Source organism: Anas acuta, chromosome 5, assembly GCF_963932015.1.
Source record: "Anas acuta chromosome 5, bAnaAcu1.1, whole genome shotgun sequence".
Taxonomy (NCBI): Eukaryota; Metazoa; Chordata; class Aves; order Anseriformes; family Anatidae; genus Anas; species Anas acuta.
This window is the reverse complement of record NC_088983.1, coordinates 49232899-49260429: the sequence shown is the minus strand read 5'-3', so window position 1 is coordinate 49260429 and position 27531 is coordinate 49232899. Positions and strand designations below refer to the sequence as shown.

The window sequence follows — 27531 nt, the reverse complement described above, 5'->3', positions numbered from 1 at the left end:
ACCTTTCTCACCACTGGGCAGCCGGTAGAGGAAAATGGTAAGAATAAATGATGAATGCTTGGAAAAGAACTTCCCATCCCTAGAAGTATAAAAGAGCAGAAGTGTTAAGCTGTTTACTGTCTTCCCACCTTTTTACCAGAATATATAATTCTGGTAAAAGACGCAACCATCGTGAGGAAAAATATACAAGAACTCTAACCTATCAGAGACCATGAATGTTCTTGTTTCTCTTTGATAGCTTGTTCTTCATCTCCATGTCTTCATGATGGAACTTGCATTCTCGACAAAAGTGGTACCTACAAATGTGCCTGTCTGGCTGGCTATACGGGGAGTCGCTGTGAAAACTGTGAGTACAGGCACTGTGTGTGTGACCAGCCTCCAGGGTTGTTACTGATGCAGGTGCTTGAATGTTAGGAGTGTCACTGGTACGTAGGTTAGGTTAATCAGAGTACCAGAGAACACACCGAACTACTTCTGGCATTTATAGACACATTGCATGCAGTTTATGATTTCCACTGAAAAGCTCTGAATCTTTATATCTGTGTGGAAGAGGGTAAGACAGAATTGGAGCTGAGAAACAGCATACGAGAAATCTTGTAATGGGCTGGCCTTCTCAGGAGAGAGGTATATTTGCTATATCCCACTGTGTGTATAGCTGTTCTCTTCTAACAGTGCATACCTCAGCTGAGCCCTGCATTCGATGCTATAGCCAGAGCCAGTCCTAGGAAGTCTGTCTTCCCTCACAGTGGTCTGAAAGTTAGAGCACTGGCATCATGAATGACAGAGATCCTTGGGGTCAGAATGAACAGAAAATGGCTGATTCTGTCCACATCTGTCTTCGTAGTCCTCCCTGTACATATAGATACACACCTGCTTTTTGCCAAGTGAATTGTAAATTAACTGGATTCAAATCCGATCAAATCCATTGTCTGCTCTAGCAATTTCATGTTTTCCATGCTTGAGCAAATGTCTCTGACAGGGCTTGAAAGAGCAAGAAGGAGTAAAAATTATGCAATATATGCTATGATGAAGGCTATATCATCTCTACTGACTGAAGGAAGCAGTATGCAATATTTAACGTCAAAGAGCTGAAGCTGCAGCTGACCCTGGAGGATTTCAGTGATACTAGTGAAATCCAGAAGGGACTATATTTGGCCCAAGTATGGCTTACTGTGGCATTGCTTTGGCACTGATCTGGCCATAAGGCACACAATGCCTTGCCTGCTTTCAGAGTTTTCAATTCTTTTCAGAATAGCCAGTATACACCAAACCTCTCCACTTCAAAATCTTTTCCCCACTTGTGCCATTCTCAGAAATGGATTTCTGTCCTGGAACTGCTTTTACTTCATCAGGGGAGTTAAATCATAGTGACGTGGTATCTCCTTACATTGTTAAATGGATCATTTTGAGACAAATGACCTTTGGATTTCTATGGATCCAGAACTAGCTCATAAGACTTGACTTTTCCTCCTGGCAGACCAAAGGAGAGGTAGTTTTGCATATTCTATAAACCCCAGAAGTTTTGGTTCAGAAAAGGGTGCCGCATTCTGACAAATTGCACAGATTCCTCATGTTTTTGGTATGGAAAGAGCTGCTGAAAATTGAGGGTTCAGGGCTAACGTGTCTGGCTCTTTTGCTAAAAAACCCTTTTCTGCCAGTAGCAGGTCATTTAGGGACTGCAAACTCGAAGCTCTTCTCAACTGCTCAGTGAGATTATATTGCTGTCTGTAAGAGAGAAATTAAAAAAAAAAAAAAAAAAAAAAAAAAAAAAAAGGTTCCTATCTGGTTCAGAACCAACCTAAATTTCAAATTAATTAAATTTCCAGCAAACCTCAACCCTACTTTTGGCAGGCTTTACAGTACAGTCAAGGGAAGAAATGAAGTTTGAATTCTTGTACTAGTTTTCTTTTGTAATTCCAGTATAGAAACTTCACCCATGCAACACAAGCAGCAAACAACTGAGAAGGTAAAGGATAAACAATAGGATGAGACTTCTATTTTAGTGTAAACAATGAAGGCTGTATATAGTAATAAAGCAAAGGGAAGAGATACTTAAAAATATATACAGTAAGGTCTAACTTGACAGGAATCCTTTTGTTTGATTTGTGAAAGAATGGGGCAGGTGGATAAAATACTGTTACTTTATGATGTTTGTGGTTGTATGCTGACCTTTTGCTTAGGCTAGGAAATATTTCTTTCAACATCTATTTTGCTGTCTTCCGTAACAGGTAAAGGTTGACTTTTTTTCCTTGTATGTGAACAACAAACCTCACAGTATGAGGAAATCATGGCAAATCTCTGTTCTCTCTGGCTTCAAAGAAGTATTTTTAAAGATATTTCCTGCAGTTTTGCCAAAGCATATTCTAAGTATTTTCCAGTGTATAGGGAAAAAAGGGGCAGAAAATAAAAGTTTGGTTTGTTTTCTAAGAGCAAATGGAAGAACTGGAAAAAATATCTGTGGCTATAATTCTTTAAAAATTAGTCATTTAGTTTCCTGAAGAGCATTGCAGTTTAAATATTAAAGGGAGATCACATCATGCTCAGAATCATTCTCTGTGTTAGGTCTTGCAGCAGTAGGGCTGCCTTTCCTGTGACTTGTGAGGTGGAGCCGAGGTTGTAACTTTATTTCCGCAGAAAACGGTCATAAAACAGTCACTGTTGGAATATCGAATATGACTTTGGACACAGTGATCATGATTCTTTCAGTCCGGGTTTCTTGGAGCATGTCAGGTGCAATCCCATTAAAGACAATGGATTTATGTTGATGAAAAATAAGTACAAGAGAGAAGAAAATTAGAGCCCCTTAATGTTAAGTGGATGTAGAAGATTTGAGGTGGTGCAACAGAAGGTATCCAGAGAGATATGAGAGATTTAGTCAGAGAAATCCAAGGGGCTTGCTTTGGAGAAAAGGAGGCTGTGGGATTATCTCACTGAGGAATAAATAAAACAAATTCAGTAATAGACATTCAATGACTTGTATCCCCCTTGATGAGGGAACTTGTAAAAGTCCTTCATCATCCCAACACAGCTATGTCTTTTTGTCTGTTGCCAAGTCTAGTTTTAAAGGTGTGGGATGCACTGTGGAAATTATGGAAATGGCTTTAATGAGATAAAACTCAAGGAACCTATTTTTTCCTCTGTTAAAGTAAATTCTATCTCTTTAACAGGATGATCAACATTGGTCAAGCTACTTTCCTGGGGTAATATCCAGCCCTAATTGCTGTCAGTTGCAATTTGCAATATTAATAAAATGATTAAAGGCACAGATTGCTGATTACTAGTACTCTCTTCTCTCTTCCTCTGTGGCAACCAGGCAATTGCCTTTTTGTTTACAATCTGAGGGGCTAATACAATCATCTAAAGGCATGAAAGTTGAAATGCAGGCTCATTTCTTTCTTACAACTGTTAATATTTCAATCAGCCATACTTACGACTGATTCACTGGTCAAAAAATTCCTAATTTAAATAAGTCTGATTTGACTCTGGAGATCATTTATTTATTTATTTATTTATTTTTCTGTAAGAAATTGTAAAATAGATGCTAACCAGTAGAGTGAGATCTTTACTTCTTTCTTCTCTCCTAAAACACAGTAAAGAAAAGGCCTAACGACCAGCAACAAATACCTTCTTACACATAAGCATGCTTTGTTATGATGATACAGTAAGTAGAGAATCTTAATTCCTATTTTAAATACTTGGACTTCTTCCTGATCTTAAGCTGAATTTGCAGTATACCAGCACACCCCTCCCAGTGACCTCTGAGCCATGCTGATATGATTGAGATCAAACTCAGGTTTTTCTGTATGACCTCTGTCTATTTTAATGCAAATAATCCTGCAATCAGAGGTGTAAGAAATGACAAAAAAAAGGATCATCTTGTTCTCTTAGCCTGAAATATCCTGAAATGGAGCAGCAGCTTCCTCAAAAGATATGTTAGGGAAAAAAAAAAACAGCTGATTAGTGGCCTGATCCTGGAGCTCTACATGCTAAAAAGCATCCACACAAATATCACACTGTCAATGACACTGTACAGTGTGATGCCTGCTTGTTCACCTCAAACTTAGCAAGGTCTTTTCTAAAGTCTCAGTGTTGAGTTTGCCTTCTGAAGATGCAGCTGTAGCAAGATGGTACCCTGGTACCCCATGGCAAATGCTCTCACCCTCTGATTGTTCTCCTCCTAGGACAGGGCGTTCTGACTCAAGAGTCCTCCCAGGGCCTGCTGGCCCCAAAGCAAGAGACCTTGACCTCATCCTGCCCTGAAATTTCCTGTCACCTTTATTTTAAACAAAGCCAGGCAAACTAGAGTTCCTACGCAAATAAGGGATCTCGTGCTGAATGGGGAATTCAGGGCTCAGATCCGATTTCCATTTTCATTCTGTTTCTCGCTCCTTGTTGCCAAGAAGAAAAGCTTTGTTCTGCATCCTAATGAAGGGTCTAATCCAACTGACTAAGCTGTATAAACTAACTCCACGCTGTAGCCTTTGATGTTGCTGGGGCTGGCCTTACCATGTTGCAGTCAGCCTCTGAATATAGCTTTCAGACCCTTCCCCACTGCTGAAATAATCCCCTTCCATCCTTCTCTCCCCCGTGAAACTATGACTTGGGCTGGTTCTTAGGGATGGCCTCACCCTTCACTGATGGACTGATATTTAAAATAGGAAGAAAGCAGTAACACTCCCCCATCCTCTGCCTTCTTCTGCTGTGGGAAAAAAATGAGCCCAGCTGTCAGCGTTTGGCATAGACTAGACAGTTTTAAACTCAGCAGAGTCTAGGATGAGGCACAGGGGAAAGGTTCTGGATGTTAAACCTATTTTTCTCACCTAGCTATGGACATGTAATGTAGAGACTTCTAAGGATATATTTTTTTTTTACTTCTGTCAGAATGATTCTCAATAACAGGTCAAGGAGCACCATAATCACTGGTGTATACTCTGCCGTTTGCAGCCTGCATGTGTTAAGCCACGCATATACTGCATATTTATAGCAGACAACTTCAGGTGTAAGAAAATGCCCCTGAGCCTTTTCTTGCCATTCTGGCCAGTCCTATAATTAGGAGTAAAGGATAGTGGCCTTTTATTCACCATTACTGCACAAGGGCTCAATTACCTTGAGACCCATACACCTGCAAAATCCTTTAACTGGAATGTGGAAATCCTCGGTTTTTGCAGGCCTAGTAGGGGTAACAGGCTAAGGCTTAAACCACCACCACCCTTAAACCCGTCATGGCAAAGCTGTGATGTGAACACAGTCAAGATGCTCCCATAGATAGCTTGTTCTCAGAACCTTCCTGGGACTCCCTCTGAGAGGCAACGTAGCATCACTCCTTGTGCCCTGAGCACTGTCACTCACTGAAACTGCCCTTTGTGGGCAAGACTGTTCAGCAAGGCAGTTTGTTCAGACAGGGTGAGGTACTTCTGCAGAGAAGACATGGCCAGTGCAGTCATACAGGAAGCTTTATTGGCCCACATTTCTCTGCATAGCTGGGTAAGACAACAGTACTGCAGTCCTCGGGTTTTAAAAGTCACCTTCAGAGTTTGGTTCTGGTGGGATTTTGTTATTCTCCTGACCTGGTCAACATATTGTGATACCGGCTAGACAGTTGGTGGGATGTTATCGTTGCTCCCCTGTAATACAGTATGGTGCCACCCAGGAGAATTGTAGAATCACAGAATTTCCCAAGTTGGAAGGGACCCACAAAGATCATCACGTCCAACTCCTGGCTCCACACAAGAACACCCAAAAATCAAACTGTATGTCTGAGAGCATTGTCCAAATGTTTCTTAAACTCCAGCAGGCTTGGTGCTCTTCCAGCTTCCTTGGGGAGCCTGTCCCAGTGCCTGAGCACCCTTTGGGTGCAGACCCTTTCCCTAACCCCCAGCCTGACCCTCCCCTGTCCCAGGTGTTTGGTGATTGCCCAGCTCTCTGATTTCAAGATGTCGCTGCAATCACGTGTTTAAGATGTGTGATCCGCATTGTTCAGTGCCTAGTGCATGTATTCAAAGGGCTTAGCTTGAGATGGAGATGGAGATTTCTGCTCCCACTTTACAGTTCAGTATATTTCCTGGAGGTTTCTCCCTCTGGTAGAAGGATGCCAGAACTGTTCACATAGCAACTGCCAAACCACAAAACATGGCACCCGATGTTTTAAGGCAACCTAACATCAGTTTTGGGTTATCTTAATTCACTGAGCTGTAGACTAAAGGTCTTCATCTTCTGTTACGCAAACAGCCAAGATGCCCCCATAAGGAGAGCAGGAACATCTAATAGGAAATTACTACAAATGTCTGAAGCAATCAACAACTGCTGCTTGTGAATCAGACTGCACAACACTTGTCCTTAACACTGCTCTTTCCTTCAGCTCCGTCAGTACAACTATTGGATTGGGCAAGTCATGGTTTGTGCAAGGAAGTTGCTAATACTGTTTAGCAGTGCTTGGTTTCATAATATTTTTATAGAGTTTTGAAACCCCAGTGAGTAAATGTAGCTGATAACAAGGCTTAAAGAGACAGGATAACTCCTTTAGTGGCAACTTCTCTTGGTCCCTTTATTATTTTCCCAATGTTTATTAAGTAGCCATTTTTTAAAACTTTTCAAAAAACGCAACGTGTCTGGTAAAAAACATTCTGCCCAGAGCATAGCTCCAGGCATGGCTATCATCTAAATCAAAACTTGTTTTCCCTGTGATGAAATCTATACAAGGACAGGCCTGCTGTAGGAATAGAGGTGCATTTTTAAACCACGTTAAATCAATTCGTAGGAAATCACCACTCCCTACACCCTAAAACAATCTTGAGCATTTTCCTCAGTCTGCTAACATGCCTTAGAGTAAAACCATCCAGGGGATTCTCCTTGGTATGACTTGCCATATGGAAAGATGAATCAGTATTACAGGAGGCCAGTTCAGCCCAGTCTATGTTTCAGGTATTCTTGCCATTCTGGACAGCACAAAGTTACTTTTCCCTGTCACTGCATCACTGAATCACTTAGGGACAAAGTCATCCTCTAAGGTCTGCTCCAATCGATGGTGTAAATCAGCTCTTCAGCATGGCAGGCCAAATAAAACTTTGCATCACTGACACACTTTGGGGTCACCCTTTGGGGTCTACCCTTTGCAGAGGTTGCTGACTATGAGTTGCTGGTATACAGCTGTAAGCTGCTGATGGAGATGTTCTCTGCCTCCTAGCTGAGAGGCAGGGGATTATCTTTTGATTTCTTTGGAGTGAGAAGAAATGAGAGAAAGGCCCAGAGCAGTTATAGATTTGGGGTCTCTGCCTCTAACTGCTCCTTGTCCTTTCTGAAGACTACTAATACATAGCTCAAAGCTTTTTGGGTGCAAATGTGTAGCCTGCGCATTCTTTCAGTGCTTCGGGGTAACCTTAAATCTACTTTGAAAGCTTGTTGGAGTAACCAGCATGCTTAAGTGCTGACAGTTTCACTCCCCCCTCCCGTCCCCTTCCCAGTTCATTCAAAGGCTTTGTTCCTCCTTGAGGATTTTACACGCAAACATCTCTGAGGCTAGGTACCTTAGGCACTTCCCTTTGTTGTGCTCTTGGGCTTGATTTCACTGCCTTGCACACTCTTTGCAGCTGATAAAAAATACTACCAAGGCAGGATGGCCCCAGGCGGTAGGCATGATGACACAAATGATCAGGCAGTATCTCACTTGCTCTTTCTTATGGCTCCCATACTCCTCTTTGTATTCTTCAAGAGCTCAGCAACTGCTTTTCACAGCCAACCAAATTGCCCTGCTACTTCCTTAGTACTCTCCTGCTTTTTAATTCCCGTAATTTTCTTTTTCCCTATACCCTCATCTCAACACTTGGTAATTTTGATCTCTTTCTCTTAAACAGGCAATGCCAGATCATCTTTTCTGCCTGAAATCCAGCTTAGATCCCTTCCAAAGACTGAATAAACTATTCTGTCAGCCACACCGGAGTGAATCTATCTCATTAAATGGTGTTTTCCTGTTACTGTTAATGGACATTCACAAACATTGTTTCAAAGCAACTTGCATTTCTTTAGAATGTCTTTCCCATCCGGCATTGCCTGGGCTTGTCCCTGCTCAGCTGGAAGGCTGACATCTCCAAAATGAAACACCTCAAGATGATTTACTCTCTTTTGTCATTTGGTATAATAACGAGCGTATCAGCTTCTCTGTGGCTCTACAATCTTCCCTGTGAGCAGATGGTGCTCTCCTCTGCAGCGTGATATTGTGATGTTTTCCAAGGGACACATTGGGGAACTCACTCTCAATATTAGTTCTTGCTGCTGATAGAGAAAGTGAATATTGAGGATCATTCATTAGGATTTCACTCAGTCCAGTATCCCATGCACAAACAGGTCCAGTTGTGTAATTAAGTAGGCCATCCGAATACCGAATACCGGAAAGGTTGTATCCAGAGACACAGCTTTCTAAGGGCTAGGAACAATGCTGATAAAGATCAAGTGGCTAATTGTAAGCAACAACCTCCAAATTGCCTCCGGATGAATAAATCACAGTGGGTGATCCAAGCATATTTTCACATGGATACTGTCTCATTCACAGAAGCAGGGAGCTGGAAAACATCAGGAGTGAGTTCCAATTGGCTGGAAGGGAATGAAAAGATTTAAATTTCAGTAGGGATTATGTCATAGTTTTGTGTAATTATTCCTAGCTGGTGGAACTGCTGCAAAAGTGAAGAGGCCCAGAAAGTAGGACTGGAAGTCTACAATCTCTAGTACTTGGGGTTGGCTCATGAGCTGCTCTTGTTATGATTTCCTTTGACATTTCCAGGATTAATGTGAGGACTGGTAAAAATCAACAATGAGAGGAGCTTTTGAGCTTCCAGGACTCTTTCAGGGGGCACAAATTAAGATCAGCGGTCTTTGTGGTAAATTTTGCGTCCCAGCATTTCTGTAGGAGATGTGGCTTGAGCTAGTTTCGGAACTGAGAGAATGTGTCACCGCACGAGCCATGACGGAGGGCAGATAGTTTCCTCTTTTTTGAAACACAAGTGAATGCAAAAGTTAATGCAAAATCCTTGCTGGCTAACAAAGTGAATGGAAGCTACTGCAATGAAGGGGGACATTTCTGGGGAAGAATCCTTGTTCCTCTTCTAGCAGTGTCACAGAGAGAAGGGCATTCCCGCCACAGCTAACACAGCTTGCTTTATTAGGTGCTAGACAGAGCAGGTTTCTGATACTTCAGCCACTGGGTGTGAGACCTGCTTGGAGTCATCCGCCAGCAATGGCACCTTTCTGCCCTGGGGCTGTGGCAGCTCTACCCATTCTCCTGCTGCAGGACCTCAGGTATGCAATGTGGCAGTCAGCAGGCTTTGAAGGCCAGACCAGGAAGCTGGGGGTCCTAAAGCATGAGTCTGGAGTCAGGGCTCCTCCCCTGCAGTGTGACTTGAAGCATCAAGGTCTCCTGGGCTCCTGGAGGTGGTACTGCCCTGTTCAGAGGAGATTGCAGAGCCACACTGCCCCAGGACGTGCCTCAGGATGCTGGTGGACAATTTCATCAAACCCACCGCCAGCATCATATACTTGCTTGGAAGTCCTCCTCACTGCTTATGAGAAAAAATTAAAAAACATTCTCCTGAGTACTCTGAGCCACAGCCTCCAGAAATCCCTCACCTCATTCCCTCCTTGAGGACACAGGCATTCCAAAAACATTATGACAGCCAATGCCCTTATGCTTTTGGCTAAAGTTAGTATCTGTGGGCTTATGTGTTAGGCATCCTCGTCTCTGGGCTGCTCTGCCAAGCTGCAGGGGGATGATGTCTGAGGAGAGCCATCTGAGTCCTCCTCCACATCAGCTCTTCTTTGCCAGCAAACCCTGTGAGAACCTGGGGCATCCTCACCTTGTGGGTGCCCGCTGGGGAGGGAAGGGATAGTGTAGGAATAAATAGTGCCAGAGATTTGCATGGACTCACAAAGCTCAAGGGCCAAGAATAGAAAACAAGCTCTGTTATGAGTGAAGATGACAAATTCTGTAAGTCTGAATTCAGAAAAGCTCTTTATTCAAGGGGCTTTGCAAAGGGCGTCCTGCTACCCCACAGAGGTGGCTCCCCCTCAACTCCTGTGCTGTGCCTTCAGGGGCACACAGCTCTCTGCTCCTGTACAGCTCCATCACCTCATCACTGCTGCTGAGAGCAACGCGTTGGATTACACAACAGCACAATATTTTAATGCTGGTTTCTGCACAAAGCTGGGCCAGTTTGCAAGTAAACTTAGTAAGAATATACAGAGATAACAGCTCTTCTCCTAGCTCTGCCACTCACTCACTATTTGCCTTCTGGTAAATCACTTAATATGTCTGTCCTACAGCTTCCCCAGCAGTCACATGCAGACAGGCGCTCATTTTACAAAGACTTTGGAAATACAGATATCATAAATTTTAGGAACCGCTATGTAACGACACTCAGGTAGTCATGTAATCAGACTTGCCCTCATAACAAAAGTTAAACCAAGAAAAAGATTTTGATCAAGTCAGAGATTTACAAGCCAAAAATCAAACCTGATGGGATTTGCCACTATTTACAGAGTTGGCCATAGGCAGCAACTGCAGCTACGGGTGAGCTGCATGAAGTGCACGTGGGTACCACTGGCTGGGAGTCCTCTGTTAGGATGGTTCTGAAGTGGTAAATTCACTTTTCAAAGAAATTTCTATTTTCTGCTGGATTTTTTAAAAATTACTTACTTAAGCAGAGAAAAAATAAATCACTTCCAATCCCACATCCCCTGTGTGTTAGGCTCTTTCCAGCAAGAGCATCTTGGAGCTGTGATTTCCAGGGCTTCCAGGTTCACTGGCTCCAGAGTACCTTGCCAGCCAGGGTGCTGTGGAGCCAGGAATCTGCAGAGCTCAGGGTCCAAAATCTTTCTGCGGAGGGTCCCTGTACAGCTTTTGTCTGGCTCAGGGGCTGCTGTGGCTTTCAGCAAGGGGCTGAGTCACGGTGCCGTTCCCAGGAGAAGAGAATGGCGTTTAGGCTTTCTGCTGACAAAATGCCCAAATTCCATTTGGAGGCTGTTTCGGGATTTTGTTTCTGAGGATAGTCATTTAAATTTCTTCAGCTGAAGCCTCTGTCAGGCTTTCTTTGACAGTCACTAGAGTGGTTTTGGCTATGGTGGTGGCACTGTGGGTCCCAGAGCAGTTCTGTAGCTCTCCTTCACTGCAAAAAACGTACGCTAGGAGCCATACCAGTAGAAGCTGCTCTGCACTCCTGCTCATCATCAAGCGCAGTTTCTGTGGCCATTTTCAGTGTTTGGCCTCCTCTAAGCCTGCCAGCACACCTTATGTGAAAGCAATATTACAAGTGAATAGAAAAATTTTTCCCAAAGCCACTAGATGTCAAAATGTGCTATATACATTAGCATGGGTCAGTCTGAAAGCCAAACTCTGACTTGGGAATATGCAGCAAAATCAATTTCTTTAGCAGTAGCAGCATTAAAACATCCTGTGAGCAAATTAGTACAAAAAAAAAAAATTATTAACTCTTTCGCCCAATATATTGAGGGGAGCAAAAATAGAAATATAATCCTTGAATTTGAAACAGCAATGAGAAACGAGATTTATTTCAGGTAAGCAATATATTATTGAAAAGGATGTGCAGAATTTAGAGATAATGTATGATTTGTGTGAGGGAATATATATTATTTAATGAGGAAGTGGGTGAGAGGAAGGCAGCAGAATAAAACGGTGTTCATTTAATGAAGGGACTCTGGGACAAGAGCAAATGATAATTCCATCAGGCAGGATTTGAAGGACACTGAAAAAGAAAAGTGTAGCCTAAGAGACCATCTAATTTATCTCACTGGTTATAAAATGAACATGAAAACTATTTCTAAATGGCAGATAATTCAGATCTGAGGAACGTCTCCTACTTATAATTGAGAAGAGAGAAGAATTTGCGCTGGTTTTATTAATAATGGAACATTTACTTAAAAATTCAGGAACTTACTGTTCCTCTAGTCTAGTTTTTCTCTGATTGCAGAAAGTTATCTGCAAAAGTGGAACCATTTTTGTGTTTCATATGGGACAGAAATATTTTTGTTTTGTTTTGTTTTCCAAGGCAACAAGTTAAGAGGCAAGAAGGATAATCAATTTTATCGGGATTCTCTGAGTTTGTTATATAGATACTTGAGGCAGTTCTGGTTTTTGTCCTCCCTCTAACAACGGTTGTCACAGTTCAGCATTTCTTATGGAATTGTCTGTAGCCACCTTGTCTTACACCTCTCTTCTTTACTTTCTTGTAAAGTGAGTTCTCTCAGGCCACTAGTTGCTTCACACACTAAAGTGACAAGGATATACCTATATCCTATATACCTATGTAGATTAATTGTGGGACTTCCAAGGAACAACATGGTGAGGCAAAACATGGAAAAATAAAACAAACAAATCTCTTAGGTCATAATGGGCTTGCTAGTGATGGTCAGTTTTCTCCAAAGTCTTCTTTGTTGTTTTGTTTTTATTTTTTTAGGTGGATTTTCAATTTTCAAGCGCTGAGACATACAATTTCAATTTAGATCCTACTATGTCTTTCAAACATTTGTCAAGAAGACTTTTGTAGCATTTTTCTTGAGTAAAAATTCTGTTATTAATTTTATTCTGCCTAAACATACGTCTTTATCTTCCTTTAAACATTTTGCTATATCCTTTCTGGTTTTAGCTTTTACATTATTACAGTTTTTAGTTTTGCGTGACCAGAGCCATCATTCTTAGCTCCTAGTCTTTTCTCAAGATTATTTTTCCCTAATTTTCCCCAAGATTATTTTTCCCTAATTCCCTAGTTTTTCTTTTAGATCCCCAGAGCCTTTATAAGTGTGATGACACCATGGCATGAGAAACGGATAAGGCTCAGACATGGGGTCTCTGGGTTGCTCAGACCTTTTTTTGGCAGATGTTGCATGCAATCTCTTTCATATATGGGTGTCCATTACCATCTTGTAGCATAATTTTTCACTCACCTATCCCATTTTCTGGATTCTCGGTGTCTTTAGTCTTCTGTTTGTGGAAAGAAAGGTGCAGAGACTGAACACTGCAACCTGAAATCCCTGCCAGTCTTAGTTCCATTTCTGCAGGATTGTCTCAAACATTACAGTTTAGGGTGAGCATGACTCACAGTACAGTACATCACAGTACAGTTCATAGATGTTCTTCAGGTAATTCTGTTTGAAGCTCTCTACCTTGCCATTTGCATCTTTGCATTGCAAAGGGCACTGAGAGGAAAGGTAAGGTATTTATCTTTTGAGAAGCTGAGCAGCGGCTGCTGTTCAGAGGACAGAGGCCTTTCAGCTACTGTGTATAACCAGAGGGTAGAGCTAGGTATGAATGACATTTACAAAATGTTCCTTTTTTTCTATCTTTTTGACTTTTGAAAAATGTATTGGAGAGTTGGATATAGTCTTATATCAGGAGAGGATGTAAAGACTTCAGTACAATATCTCAAACAAAGGAGGCTGTCCTAAGATTCAGTGGAATATACTGCACATTCTGAAAGATGTAAGAACCCATCAGATTCATACCCTTGATGGGAAGCCATCTACAAAAAAGAAAGAGTGAATTGTATGAAGCACGAGAGGCTTCATACAATTCTTCACGATAACTGCTCAAAACTTCATTGCCTGAAGTATTCACAAGTAAAAGGACAGGGTGCATGAGAGCTACCTGAGATTTATTAGGTAAAAGGGATAAAAGGCAAGTCAGGCTGTACAGGGAGAAAAGCTACAGAGCTCAAAATCAAAGCAGCAGAGGCAAGTACTAGAGTAACTGTATGTGACTTTCAGGCTAGATAATATAAGCTGAAAACAGAGCTCAGCTGCGGTAGTGAGGTGCAGGGAACATCTCAGGATTCAAAACCATGTTTAATTTGAAGAGAGTAAGAATGAATTTATGAAATGATCCAAAGAAAAGATAAAAGGAATGGCTGTGCCTCCAGTGGCACAGTTAAAGACTAGGACAGACCATGAGGGAGGATGATGAGAACAAGAGAACAGACACCCAGCAGATAGAGGCACGGGCAACAACAGGGACACGCCTGTTAATAATACTTAGCTGTTTTGCAATCAGAGAAATTCCACCATGACTCTGTGACACAAGTGGATATGAGCTAATGCTTATAACATCCCTGTGAGGAACAGGGTGCTTTCGTTTGATTGATACAGCAAATGAAGCAACTTACCCATGGCCACAGTTTCATAGCTATGATTAGATCTCATGACCTTCTGCCTCCATATCCTCTACTCTAGGCCATAGTTTCATTACTAAATCAATCTGTGCACAAAATCCTGAATTTACCTCATAAGCAAAAACAGAGTTGTTCCAGCTGGGTCACACTGGCACAGAGAATCTAAAGAAAGACTGGCAACCAAAGCAAATCGCAAGAGCTAGGAACTGAATATCTTAATCACTCAGGAGACTGAACAAGAACAAACACTCATAGTTTGTGGGTAAAAAGTAAGTTTAGCTTGGATAAGTTTTTTCCAGGAGGGACCTCGAACACAAAAGCACCAAATAATTTTTTCTGTAGAGATGAACTGGACCACAAGAAAACAGAAAACCTGTATTTATGACAAAAAGGAGGACTCTGTGTGGTGTACAGATGGTTCTAACCAACTGTTTTCATTTGACAAGCTGAGTGTGGCTTTACATCAGCAGAGAGAAACACAAATATGATGCAATAAATTGAAATTTAGATATGGAGGGAGTTACTGGGAATACAAAGATCATAACTGGGATGACAAGCATTCACTGAGAAAATCTATGCTTCCATTATTTTCCTTTCATTTCTGCATGTGCTTCTGTATACACATATATACGCGTGGGTATATTTCACATGAAAAACCTCATGGGCAAGGAATGAATTTTGCTGAATTTTCATCATTATTCTTTTGCAAAAGATGACGCTGATGCAGAACGCTTGCAGCCAAGAGGAAATGTTGACCTTCCCTAAGTGGATGTGTTTTGACTTGGAGTAGTGAGTCTGGGCCCGTCTCTAAAGTTGACGTATTAGACAGTTTTTCTTTCCAGGACTTGGGCTTACTAGTGCACAAATGATTCTGCCAAATCATTGTTTGACATTTGTAGTAATCCATAAAATGAGGGGAATTTCTATTGAGCCTTGTTCTTGTGAATGCTACTGCTTTAGGACTGTTACTCACTCAAGAATCTCTTCCTTATGTGAATAATTGGATCGTCCATGCTCCATATAAATAGATGGAGTCATGCGTGTTCTGAGTAAGGATTACAGGCCTGAGGCCTTACAAAGTTTTTTCCTCTGCAAGTGTAAGGATCAAAATTTGGCTGTAAGCAACATTCTTTGTGTGTCCAGATCCAGTAGCTACAAGGCAAAACAGAAAGGGAAGTCAAATTCTAAAAACATAAAGCAAGGGTGATCTCTGTAGCATTCATCTATCTATCTTCAAAGGAGTACTGCAGCTGCTGGGTTGTGCAGACACCAAAATCTGTATTTCCTACATTGTTTTAATTTCTACATTGATACAGAAAATTGCTCTTGAAAAGTGACTTGCAGAAGGTGAATAGGACATGGGCATTCTTTGTCTCTGATAGCGAAGAAAGCATCAAATGAAGTTATCATGTGGCAGGCTAAAATACAAACCTACGAAGGCAGCAGATTTTTGACACAACGCGTACTCTGTAGAACTCATTGCCACAGCATATTGTGGATATAAAGTATGTAGTTGAGTTTAGAAGATACTTAGACAAACTAATATGAAGGAATCCACTAGGGTATGTTTTACCAAAGATACCATCGTAGTTTGGGTAGTTCCTGAGCCTCAGATTGCTGAATGCTGCCAGATTATGCCAGGAAAGCATTCTTTATGTTTTCTCTGTTTTTATCAAATTATTTTTATCAAATCTACCTTTTGCTGTCACTGAAGACAGAATTCTGTGCTGGATGGACCTTCAGTCTGATTTAGTATGGCTGGTTTGATGTTCTCAGAGAAATCTTGCTTAGGATGTTTAATCTAATATTTACTACTTGCAGTAGTTAAATACACCATCGTCTGTCAGTATTTTCCCAATAGAACAAACCCTGTGGAAAGAGTAAATATCACGGTTTGGTAAATATCAAGGTTCCTTTTTAATGTCATTATGATAATGTTTGATCTATACAAATAACAATGCTTTAATATTTCAGTGACGTTATCTGAAAAAGTATATAAATGTTGAAGGAAGAATTTGAAAGAGTTTAAAATTTAAGGCTCTTAAGGATCTAAATTTTCTGTTGACCAAAAATGGTTCAAGACCTGTTTAGGTGGAAGGTGCTTCAAGTACCAGTGTTTTGAGCAGATGAAAATCATAATGGTACAAATACTTATGCATATGATCATTTTGAGTTATCCCATTGAACTGAATGGATCTAGGCATGTTTTGAAAAGTGATGTATATGTAAGTGTGTATAGAAATGAGGTATAAACAACTTTCTAAAATCAGCAGTTGTCTTGCAATTTTGACTTCTGTGCCCATTTTAATTGGTTTTTCAATGTTCTAAATAAAGAATCATCTTAACACAGTCCTGTTTTTGTAATAAAGTGGATTTTTTTGAAATATCTGAACTGTCAGTGGTGATGTGTAGGACTCCAGGTGCTCCCGCTCATGGTATTGTGGAAGGAGATGACTTTAAATACGGGGCCCAGGTTTACTTCAAGTGCAACGCAGGTTACAGCTTAAAAGGCAGCCGTGTTGCCTACTGTCAGCTTGATGGGATTTGGTCAACACATCATCCCGAATGTGGTAAGGTCACTTTAAGTTTTGGTTCTTATCAAGTGTTTCAAACATTGTATTCACATGAAACCAGAATATCCAAATCTCGCTTGAAATTTGGTAGATCCATGGCTTAACATGATGTTCTTATGTCTTCCTGCCTTAAATAGCAGTAGGGATTCTTATTTTATTCTGCTGGAGCCCAAGCCTGCAAGACTTATATAAAGGTCTGACTGAAACATCGAATGACTGAAAAATAATCTCAAAAACTGTAGGCATACATCCTTCTTATATTATAGACTGGCAATTTCTAGGACCAACTCCAAGTGATGGTCTTTGTGCATCAATGGATAGCTACTTCCATTGCTACGTACCTCTGATACTTTCTCTGCAGGAGCTTGGTGCACTCTGTGGAGGTGATTGAGGCTTACCACATGAAGACTAGACTCTTACATCAACAGCATTCCCATCCTAGAGAAAAACTGTTAAAAGAGAAACTTCTATCCATTCTTGCTGTGCAATTTTGCATGCCTATGGTAGATCTACCATTCACTTTGATTCAGCTGTGATATTCCAAGCCCCTTCTTCCCATCCAAAGACTTCTAATTTTTCTTTAGTTGTTCCATATTGCACAATTTTATTTCCATATTCCAGAATAATTTGTATCAATTTGAAAAGTGCTTTCACAACTGTGTTGTGGCAAGCAATGCAAATTTCAGGTGAAGTGTCATGAAACAGCTGTATATAAGTTCATCTGAAAAAGCAAGCAAAGGCATTCTTCTGTCTAGAGAGAACACCTCCCATTGCAATAAATGTGACAATTTCCTGCTGCATGACGTCCCTGGATAAAGATCTGTTGAAACATCTGTCTCTAGACTTGATTGTTACTGTAGTGTCAGTGCTGAAATTTGAGTCTCTCCTTCCCAGATGTTTTCTCTTTGTTTTTAATGTGTCAGAAAAATCATAACCCAGAATTTACAGAAGAAAAGAATTATGATTTGAGTTACTGATAGGCACAGGATGAAATAAGAGAAGGTCTTTGTTGACTTATTTGGTCAAGCTTTGGTACATTTGGAAACAAATGCACTCTGCTCATCAGATGATGCCTCTAGGCTAGATATCAGCACAGAAATCAACTTGCAAATGAAGCATTATACTGTGGGTGATTCCCTGCAGTCTTCAGTTAGTATTAAGTTATAAGTCATCTGTGAGAGAGTGAGACAGTCCCTGAGGTACGGGGCAGAAAGACAGAGCCAAAAGAAAAGGAGACAGGGCTCGGCTTCTCCCTTTCTCCTGGTTGAGAGGAAGTTCAACTCTCATTCTTGTTTATTCAATATGACTCATGTGGAAAAGTACTCAAGTAAACGCAAAACCTTCAGCGTATACAAAAATCCAGTGTCATTAAATAAAGCACTGAAATACACACTACACTTGAATTATATGCTCAGTGTTAAGAGCACATGCCCTTATTGAACCTTGTACCACCATGGTTAGCTATGTGCTTACGTCTTTGTTGGGCTGGGCTCTGTCTGGTGACATGAGGATGTGGGAGCAGGTCAGGCTCATACCTATGCACTTTTACTGTGCTCCTTTCACAGGGATTTTAAGCATTTTGGTCTGTGTTGGTGCTTTTGTGAAGTGAGGCTCAGCAGAGTCTGAAGCAATGCCGTGAAGGGGCCATTTCTGGTCAATCGAAAGACCACAGTCTTCTCAGGATGCTCTGCACAGAGCAGCACCAACACTGTCTAAATGAGACCTTCACTGGATGTCATGTAATGAGACAGAGGAGGAGTTAAATAGAATTGCATATTACCATCAGCCTGACAAGAAAACTGAGATGAAATCCAACAAAACAAAACAAAACAAAACAAAACAAAAAAAAAAGCAACCTTTTGCAGCTGCTAATTATAAAGAGCAGAGGGGTCAAGATTACAGGGAATAGCATTCATTAACATCAGATAGGGAATATTTTCATCTAGATTTAGGCCAAAAATTTAAGCTTATTGAAAGAAAAAAGAACACCAGCAAAAAAAAAGGAGAGGAAAATATTGGGAAGGAGAAAGTAAAAGAGGTTTTATAGGCAGTGTGCTTATGAATTTCCACATTAAACTTTTAGTATCAGTAAATATATTTATATATGTTCTATTTAAATTCCTGTATTTCCCTGGATTATTGAGATCTCTCTGTCAGTGCTAAGAGACCAAACCGCAACCAAACATAAAAGCAAAATTAAGTAGTCTAGTTTATTATTCAAGTCCAGTAAATTATTGGAAGTATATAAAGGGAAAAGGATGCCAAGGGCCTGTTTTCTGCAAATAGTTTAAGTGCATCCTTTTATGCCCCTGAAGTAGCCCCGTTAATGTTAATGGGACATTAACATCATGTGAAGTCAAGGTTCTTTCTCAGGATTGGCAGCCAAGTTTTAAGGACTTTTTAATGATTTGAGAGTTTTACACTTTCAACAAAGACAAATGTATTATAAATAGACATCTGTATTAACATTTCTTCTTTAATATATGATCTTTTCTAAGACTGGGATCCCAAACGGGTCATGGGGCATCCTTAATGAAGTGCAGAATGCGTTGTAAAATCTGAATGAAATGTCAAGCAGTGTGATGGGTGAAAATAATGCTGTGAACTTGATAAAATGGTTACTATTTTTCCCCCTATCATTAGTTCTAGATGAAAAAAACTGCTCAGATCCTGGTGGCCCACTCAATGGCTACAGAAGAGTAATGGAAGACGCTGAGCTCTTGAATGGACGCTATGCAAAAATTGGCACAGTCATTGCTTTCTTTTGTAACAACTCATATGTTCTTAGTGGGAATGAAAAGAGGACCTGCCAAGACAATGGAGAATGGTCAGGGAAACAGCCAATCTGCATAAAAGGTAGTTTACAAATTTTTTATTTTTATTTTTTTTTACAACAACTCTTACAAGCTGCTATGTTTTTACTGGAGTTTGCTTTTTGTATTTTGCATTGGCCAAAGAATCATTTTTCCTAAGAATAAACTCTGACTGACACCTGATACTGAGATTGGTAGTTTGCCAGCTCTTACTGGCTGCTAAACTCAGCCAGAGAAGCTGCCAGTGATTCCAGCAGATGCTTTCATCTTTAAAGATGGTGAGTAATGCTCCCCATAACCCTTATTACCCTCTTTCTAGGATGAAATCTGTGTAAGGTTAAAAGCAAAGAAGATCAGCAGGGAATTGAAATAGAAGGAAATAACTGTGTCATCAGAGTTGTTGTGACAGGACCCAGCTCTCCTCTCACAATGCTGTTCAGTTGGTGGGACCAGTCCTGAGCATAAAGGTTTATAAGGCCAAGCCTGTAGATTGCAGCCTTGAACATTCGGTTCAGAAAACCACTTGAGGACATGCTTAAGTTATCTGTGTTCACCAAACCATTGAAACACATCTTTAAATACTTTGCTAGAAAGGGACTTATGCTGTTGACCTGGGGCTACTGTAAGCATGAGCCCTGAATGGATGAAGGAATTTGGGCTGGGGAACTGCCAAATTCATTTTCCCAAAGCAATTTTTTGAAATATATTTTAATGGATTTTTTTTTTTGTTAACTGAAGTAATGATAATATAAGGAAATATATCTGTCCCCTGAGGAATTTGCTTTATTCTGTTATTTTAGATGGAAATACTCTCTCCCTGAAGCGTATAATCATCTCCATTTGTGGAAAGCTTCTTTATTGAAGTTAACTTTGACAATGACATAAAGGTTAACATATACAGTAATCACAAAGAGCTAGATATTGTTAAATCCCACTGAACATGAGTGCTCAGGCATACAGATGAAATACATCCTGCAAGATTCCTTTTCTTCCACTGTGCGCAGCAGGAAGGAGATCCTTGCAGAGTTATTTGAAGTGATAAAGCTGAATATTTTATCCTGCTCTTAAAGTAAATAAACAGAACATGCAAAATTAGAAATCCTCAATTGTCCTTCTGCTATTTTGTGCACATTCAGGTAACTCTGTGGTGTTCGTTTCCTTCAGAGCCCCAGGCTCCTCCCAAAGGGTGCCCAAGCAAACAGGCTCTCAGAAGCCTGTAATATCCTGCAGCCTTTCTCAGTGTGCTGACTAACTGGCGTTAGATCTGTGTGGCCACATAGGTGGAAATTAAATGTTTTTTGTATGGTTCTATTATTGCTAAAGTTTGCTCAGATTCATAACTGCCAGCTGTGGTGGTGTAAATCTGACATTCAGGCACTCTAATAGACAAATCTTCAACAGCTGAGAGTGCCCAGTGCAGATGATGCTGAGTTGCTTCCATTGTGGTAAATGGATAGATACGGAGATCTGTGGGGAAGTATTTTCCTAAAGCTTTACCTTTTAGGGCCTACCTTTATTACAATGCACATAATTTACTGCCCCTTTTCTTAATCCAGCCCTCTATTGCTAGTGAGAGGAAAGGGTGGAAATGGGTATGAATCATAACATTTTAGCTGTGAATGTGGAAAAGTACTGTGCAACATTATATTTTTTCTAGCCTGCAGAGAGCCAAAGATCTCTGACCTGGTGAGACAGAAAGTGCTTCCAATGCAGGTTCAGTCAAGGTGAGAATGCAATACCTCAAGTACAGTTTTAAGAAATTGTGATTGCTTTTCCTCTCCTTTCCATCCCATGACCGTGCCCTGACTGAGCAGCCTTTCCTAGGAAATGCTTCATGTGTACTCCACTGATAACCGAGCACTGAGAGCTGCTGGGAGGGGAGGTCTGGTTAAGCACAGGTGTGCAAGTTTCAGGACGTTGCCAGGAAGAAATGCATGGTTAGAGGTGTGCAAACCACTGGACAGTGCCAGAATTAGGCTTGCAAGCTAGTAACAGACTACAAGAACAGTCTGAGGAACAGTTCCCTGGAGCTGGGGATGTATCTTAAAACATGAAAATGTGTTACCTTTGTGAAGAAATGAGTGAGGAGAGCACAAGAAGGGAAAGGGCAATGTAGTCTGCTTCCATTAGGTTTCACTACCCATTAGGTTTCACATTATGGCACAGTTGATATAAAGTTGGGTTTGGGATGGGCACAGGGAAAAGGTGAAGGAGAATAGGAGGGGATGAAGTGAATGAATGATTAGACCTTGTGTGAGCTTTCCCTTTTGCTGATTTCTTGAAATAAACACAATGTGAATCTGGTTATGCTGAAATGTTCAGTTTAATTTCTGTCCAAGTAGTCATTTCTCATTTCAGCGTTTTCTTTCAGTAGAAGATTCATTTATTTTTAGATGCAGCACAAGATCTGTCCTCATCTTTGGTCTTAAAAACAGCCATTTGAGGGCAGAATAAAGGTCCAGCACTAGCCATATCTTGTCTCTGGCAATGGCCAGTAGCAGATGCCTAGAGAAGCCTTTAGGAACAAGGCAACATGTACCCCCCCACTTCTCCCACTCCTCAGCTGTCTGTAGTGTATGAGTGTTGAGGTGGCCCTGAGAAGCCATCAGGAGGCTTTCATAGCCATCAAGATTTATTGCTTCACTTTTGAATGCAAGTCTTTTAATGCTAAATGTTTCAGATATTAACACCAGCTGTATGAGAGGGCATGCATGCCCCCACCTGCATAGCATCATGATGGCATCTCATGTCTGTGCACTGTTTTTGTCCCTTGAAGCATGATCCCATGAAGTAGCACAGATAAATAAAGAGGACAAATGTGGATTTTGTAGCATTGCGTGGTCACACGTGAGTAGGAAATGGGACCCAGGCAGTCTGAGCATGACCAGAGCAATTCTCATCCTTCTTCCAAAACCCAAGAAACTTCCTATTGCTCTTAGTAAGTTTCTTTTCCCTGAGTGGTGTCATGTATCTCCTCACAAATTCTATATGATGAAGGTAGTCTTTGTTTTTCTCTGACTGAAAATGGAATTACTGGAATTACTACGTGAAAAAGCATTCTTATGGCTTTTCTGGATACAGGCAGTTCCAAAAATAGCAAGGGAAATTATTTTCCTGCTGTTTTTTTCAGATGTAAATAGTTTTTTGTTGTTGGTGTTTTGTTTTGTTTTATTTTGTGTAGATATATGCTTTTAACCATTAGAACAAGGAATATATTTTAAGTGATGAAGATTTAAGTATAGCTGTAGTCAAGCTTATGGTCCATATCCAGGATGGTGCATATATTTATTTTTTTTTAATTATGTGCCATGTTTCAGCTAATCAGTACAATTTCCAAATGGAAGCTTAGTGATTATTGCAATTATGAAATCTCTGTGGTGAGGTAATTATCTGTTAATTGCTAAATCAAGCAACTTTATCAACATGATTTAATCTGAATCGATTCCTAATACTGCCTATTAAAACATTCACTAGAGAAAAGAAGTGCCTAACTCCTCTCTAGTGAGAATTAATTATGGCAGCACCAACTTCTAGTGTAATTTCTCTATTTAAAAACACAGTATCTAGGTCCTTTTGTGAATGGTGAAACCTGTTCCACACTCAAAGATAACTAAATATAATCCAGAAACTGTAAAATAAAAATATTTTTTTTAAAAAAGAGATACAAATAGATAATTTAAAAATATGTGAATATATATATACGTATATATATAAATAAAATATCTGGGATGTAAATGGCAATATTGCTAAACTGTGTTAGAAGGATATTTGCCTTCTGTTTTCACAAGCAAACTACCTGCTTATATTTTTAAATGTTACTTAAGACAGCTGGTGATAAAGCTATGGAAATTATCTCTTTTATTGTGTTGTTATCATGACCTTGCATTCTTTGTGCATTGAAACAGGGAAACACCTTTGCATCAGCTTTACTCATCTGCATTCAGCAAGCAAAAGCTTGAAATCTACCCAACCAAGAAGCCAGCGCTGCCATTTGGAGACCTGCCCCCTGGGTACCAGCATCTGCACACTCAGCTTCAGTACGAATGCATTTCTCCTTTCTACCGCCGCCTGGGTAGCAGCAGGAGGACTTGTCTGAAGACAGGAAAATGGAGTGGGAGGGCCCCCATTTGTATTCCAAGTGAGTCTCAGAGGGAAGAAAAGCACATGTCTCTTGGCGGATGGGGGCACAGACTGTGTATTTGTCTTAGATAATTAGGGAGTCCCAGCAGTGTAGGCTGCCTGTGCTTCCAGCTGGGAGATAGGAGCAATAAAGGTTGGAGGATATATGGCTCTTTTTACCATCAGTAGGTGATGTAGGTGATGGTAAAGGGATCAAGCTTTTGGCATGGTAATTTGCCATCAGTTTTTCTACCCTTACATTGAGCAAAGGGAATGAGGTTCTGTCATGATTTGAAAATTTGTTCCTACTATCACCTCATGTTTTCCTGTATTTTTATTGCAAAAATGTATTTTTATTGCAAAAACCATTGTAGTTTGGTTTCTTTGATTGGGAAGAGGTGTCACCTTCTTCTTTGTCCATGTTTCCCCAGTCTGCGGAAAGGCAGAAAACATCACTCTTCAGAAGACAGTGACCTCTACCAGGTGGCCCTGGCAAGCAGCAATCTATCGGACGGCCAATGGGGTGAAGGAGAACAGCCTCCGAAAAGGGTCCTGGATCCTCATCTGCAGCGGGGCCCTGGTGAACGAGCGCACCGTGGTGGTGGCAGCTCACTGCGTCACTGACCTGGGCAAGACCATCGTCCTCAAGTCAGCAGAGCTCAAGGTGGTTCTGGGGAAGTTCTACAGAGACGATGACAGGGATGAAAAGACCATCCAGAACCTACGGGTGAGTAAGTCTGCTGGGAGCTGAAAATGATGAGCACTGACAGATGCTGATCACATCCATCTCGTATGGGGAGAAAAGGATTATCCTTTGGGCAATGTATTGTTTTACACACTATTCCTTGAAATACATCTCTAGAGATTCAACTGACAGAACGATCATGGCATAAGGAGGGCACGTGCTGTAGTGCTTTAATTCTGACACTGTCCAACCAGCGTGTTTCTCCCCTAACACCAATCACTGAGAAAATAGCTCAGGTTCCACGGGCCATGACATCTTGAGTGATATTGCCAGAAAAAAAGAAGAAGAGGTGCCAGCTACTGTCAAAAGCGATTAGCATAATTTATGAAGGAAACACTTGTGCTCTAGATCCTGGTTTGACACCGTGAACGCATTTCACATCTCAGCCCCAAAGCTGTCCAGCTCTAAACTCAAAAGAAGTTTGTATCTGACTCCAGCTCCAAAAACAGCAACTCAGGCTCAGAATAGTTTGTTTTTTCAAGTAAAACCGGGAGCATAGAAATCAAAATGAGGAGAAATACAGTAATTTTGGCTGTGAATTTTTTTCTGAAGTGGGGGGATATGTGAATCAATTAAAGGATTTGATCCAATAGTCAATAATTAGTTTGTTTCCTCTCTCCCCTTTATTTTTGATTTCTTTCTCTAATTCCAGCTTTCTCAGACCTACCTAGATATATTATTTTTTGACAATTTTTTAGCCCCCATGTTATGTTATGTATTGCTAATATTTTTTTTTTTTTGGGGGGGGGGGTAAAATGGTTGAATTTCAATGAGAATATAATATTTAATTTCAAAAGCCCCTCAAATTCAAATTATACAGACTGAAGATGACATCATAGGTGAATTCTTTTCAGTAAACAGTGGAAAAACTTGAACTGCACATTAACTCCCTATTTTTTTGGAAATGTCCTTGACTATATTTCATTAGAAGGAGCTTTGTACAATAAAAACTGTCCTGAAATGACCTCCCCCCCCCCAAAAAAAAAAAAAAGTTCTTAGAAGATGCTTGGTCTCTTTGCTTATTTCTCATTTTCTCATTTTCGTGAGCTCTAAGGTGAAAGAACCCTTTGGGAGCAGAGGTTGAGTTAAGTAATGCTAAATAAACTAAAAAGTACTAGTATGGAAATAGTGCTGCTGATTTTCCATGGCTGTTAACGCTACAATTGTTCTCATTCTGTTTCCTCCCCAGATCTCTGCCATCATAGTGCATCCCAATTATGACCCCATATTACTCGACTCTGACATAGCTATCATAAAACTCTTGGACAAAGCCAGGATCAGCAGTCGCGTTCAACCCATTTGCTTGGCATCTTCTCATGACTTGACTTCACCCACAGAGGATTTAAAAATAATGGTTACTGGCTGGAAGGTGTTGGCTGACATTAAAGATCCCGGATACAAGAACGACACGATCCGCATGGGAGCTGTTCGGATGGTGGACTCACTGTTGTGTGAGCAACAGTATGAGGACAATGGGATACAGGTCAGCATCACTGACAGCATGTTCTGTGCCAAACAGGACCACACGGCCTTTTCGAATATCTGCCCTGCTGAGACTGGTGGGATTGCAGCCATAACTTTACCAGGAAAAGCATCTCCTGAGCTAAGGTGGCACCTGATGGGATTGGTGAGCTGGGGTTATGATAAAACTTGCAGCCTAGAACTCTACAGTGGCTACACCAAAGCTTTTCCCTTTAAAGACTGGATTGAGAAGAACCTGAAATAAAAAGCTGTGTCTGGAAACGGCATTTTATAATTATCATAATATCTGTCACAGTCTCCTCTGCTTTAGGCTTCTCATCCCAATGATGAGCCACGTCTGGGATAAGGTTAAGGCAGACACCCTGGTAATTTGTCCTAGGATCAGATGTTCCATCAGGCTACTCTTAATTCCTGGCAGAGTGTCTTTGTGCATGGGAAGTTTTGCCATATTTCACCTGTCTCCCCTGGTGGGAGGACAATGCCCTGCTCCTGAGTCTGACATACAGAAACGGGACAGCAAATTCTGACTGAAATTAATCTGTAGCATGGAGTCCCTTAGAGAAATCAACGGTGAGCCTCTCCCAAAGGTCAGCGTGACTGACAGGAATAAGAGGCTGGAAAGAGTAGCCTGAATTCATTACGATGGATGAGCTTGTTACGGTATGTGCTGTCTCTATTGCCATAGTACAATGTAATCTTTTTCCCTCCCAAGTACTTTACACATTTAAATAAACCATGGTTTGTTTTTTTAACCTACATACCCATGTCTGACATTATTTAGATTCCTTGTTGCTTTATCTGTGTCACACTCTAGGGACTCCCTGCTGCCCTTGTCTGTTTGCATGTGACTCACTTGGGACTCTGGGACTCTTCAGGCACACCGAAAGGCAAAATTAGCACAAAATTCAACTACTGCATAAATAACAAGAATCCTTTTTTTTTTTTTTTTTTCCTTAATACATCCAGTGATGGTATTGTATATGAGCCAATGCAGTGAAATATACCTGGAGGGTTAACTCCCACCTTGTATTCTGAACAGATGAAAACCCAAAACACACTTTTCAAAGCATTTTTCCTTGTGGATTATTTCAAAGACCTCTGAAAACCCTGGGACAAGTTCTGGTTTCTGTCAGTTCACACACTTTTGTGGCAAAATAACTCCCCTGTAGCCCACCAGGGTAAAGAATAAAGTCCAGCTCTCATGCTTAGTAGAGGCTTTTCTTAACTGGACTTTTTGACATCCGAGTGTACGATTCTCCCATTGGGCATGTTGCCAGTGGAGAGACTTTGGTCTCCTCATGGTCCTTAATTACTGCTCTCTGCCTAAATCATTTTCCTCTATTCAGCTGTGGATGAAGACTGAAGATGATCCCTATAAAAAGTTTGTGAGAGTGGACAGAGGAATGTCTCCTGTCACAGATCTGTCATCTATGACACCCTGGAATTTGCAGGACTTCCAGATTATTACAGAGCCCAAACCAAGTCAGAGCAACAGTTGGATGTGAAGATGTGATGAAAGGATTTGTTACTCTCACCAGGAAGGACTTGCATGTTATAAGCTTGCTGTTATAAGCTATCAAGTCTGTTTTCAACTCTCATTTCTCTGATGCCATGAAATCTCGTTTAGTGTTTCT

At 40.8% G+C, this 27531-nt stretch overlaps 1 protein-coding gene across 2 annotated transcripts in view; it reads left to right on the top strand.

Annotated features, from left to right (window-relative positions):
- PAMR1 (peptidase domain containing associated with muscle regeneration 1) overlaps nucleotides 1-26655 on the top strand; it is a 52156-nt gene extending 25501 nt beyond the window's left edge. Inside the window, exons 6-12 of one of the 2 annotated variants that reach the window (XM_068684668.1) lie at nucleotides 239-346; nucleotides 16565-16735; nucleotides 19382-19594; nucleotides 21209-21275; nucleotides 23457-23689; nucleotides 24102-24397; nucleotides 25605-26655. In XM_068684668.1, the coding sequence (XP_068540769.1) occupies nucleotides 239-346; nucleotides 16565-16735; nucleotides 19382-19594; nucleotides 21209-21275; nucleotides 23457-23689; nucleotides 24102-24397; nucleotides 25605-26141 (1625 nt within the window). In that variant the 3' untranslated portion in view covers nucleotides 26142-26655. The remainder of the gene's footprint in view (nucleotides 1-238; nucleotides 347-16564; nucleotides 16736-19381; nucleotides 19595-21208; nucleotides 21276-23456; nucleotides 23690-24101; nucleotides 24398-25604) is intronic. The other variant, XM_068684670.1, reaches the window with a different exon arrangement.
- The last annotated feature ends 876 nt before the right edge of the window (nucleotides 26656-27531 follow it).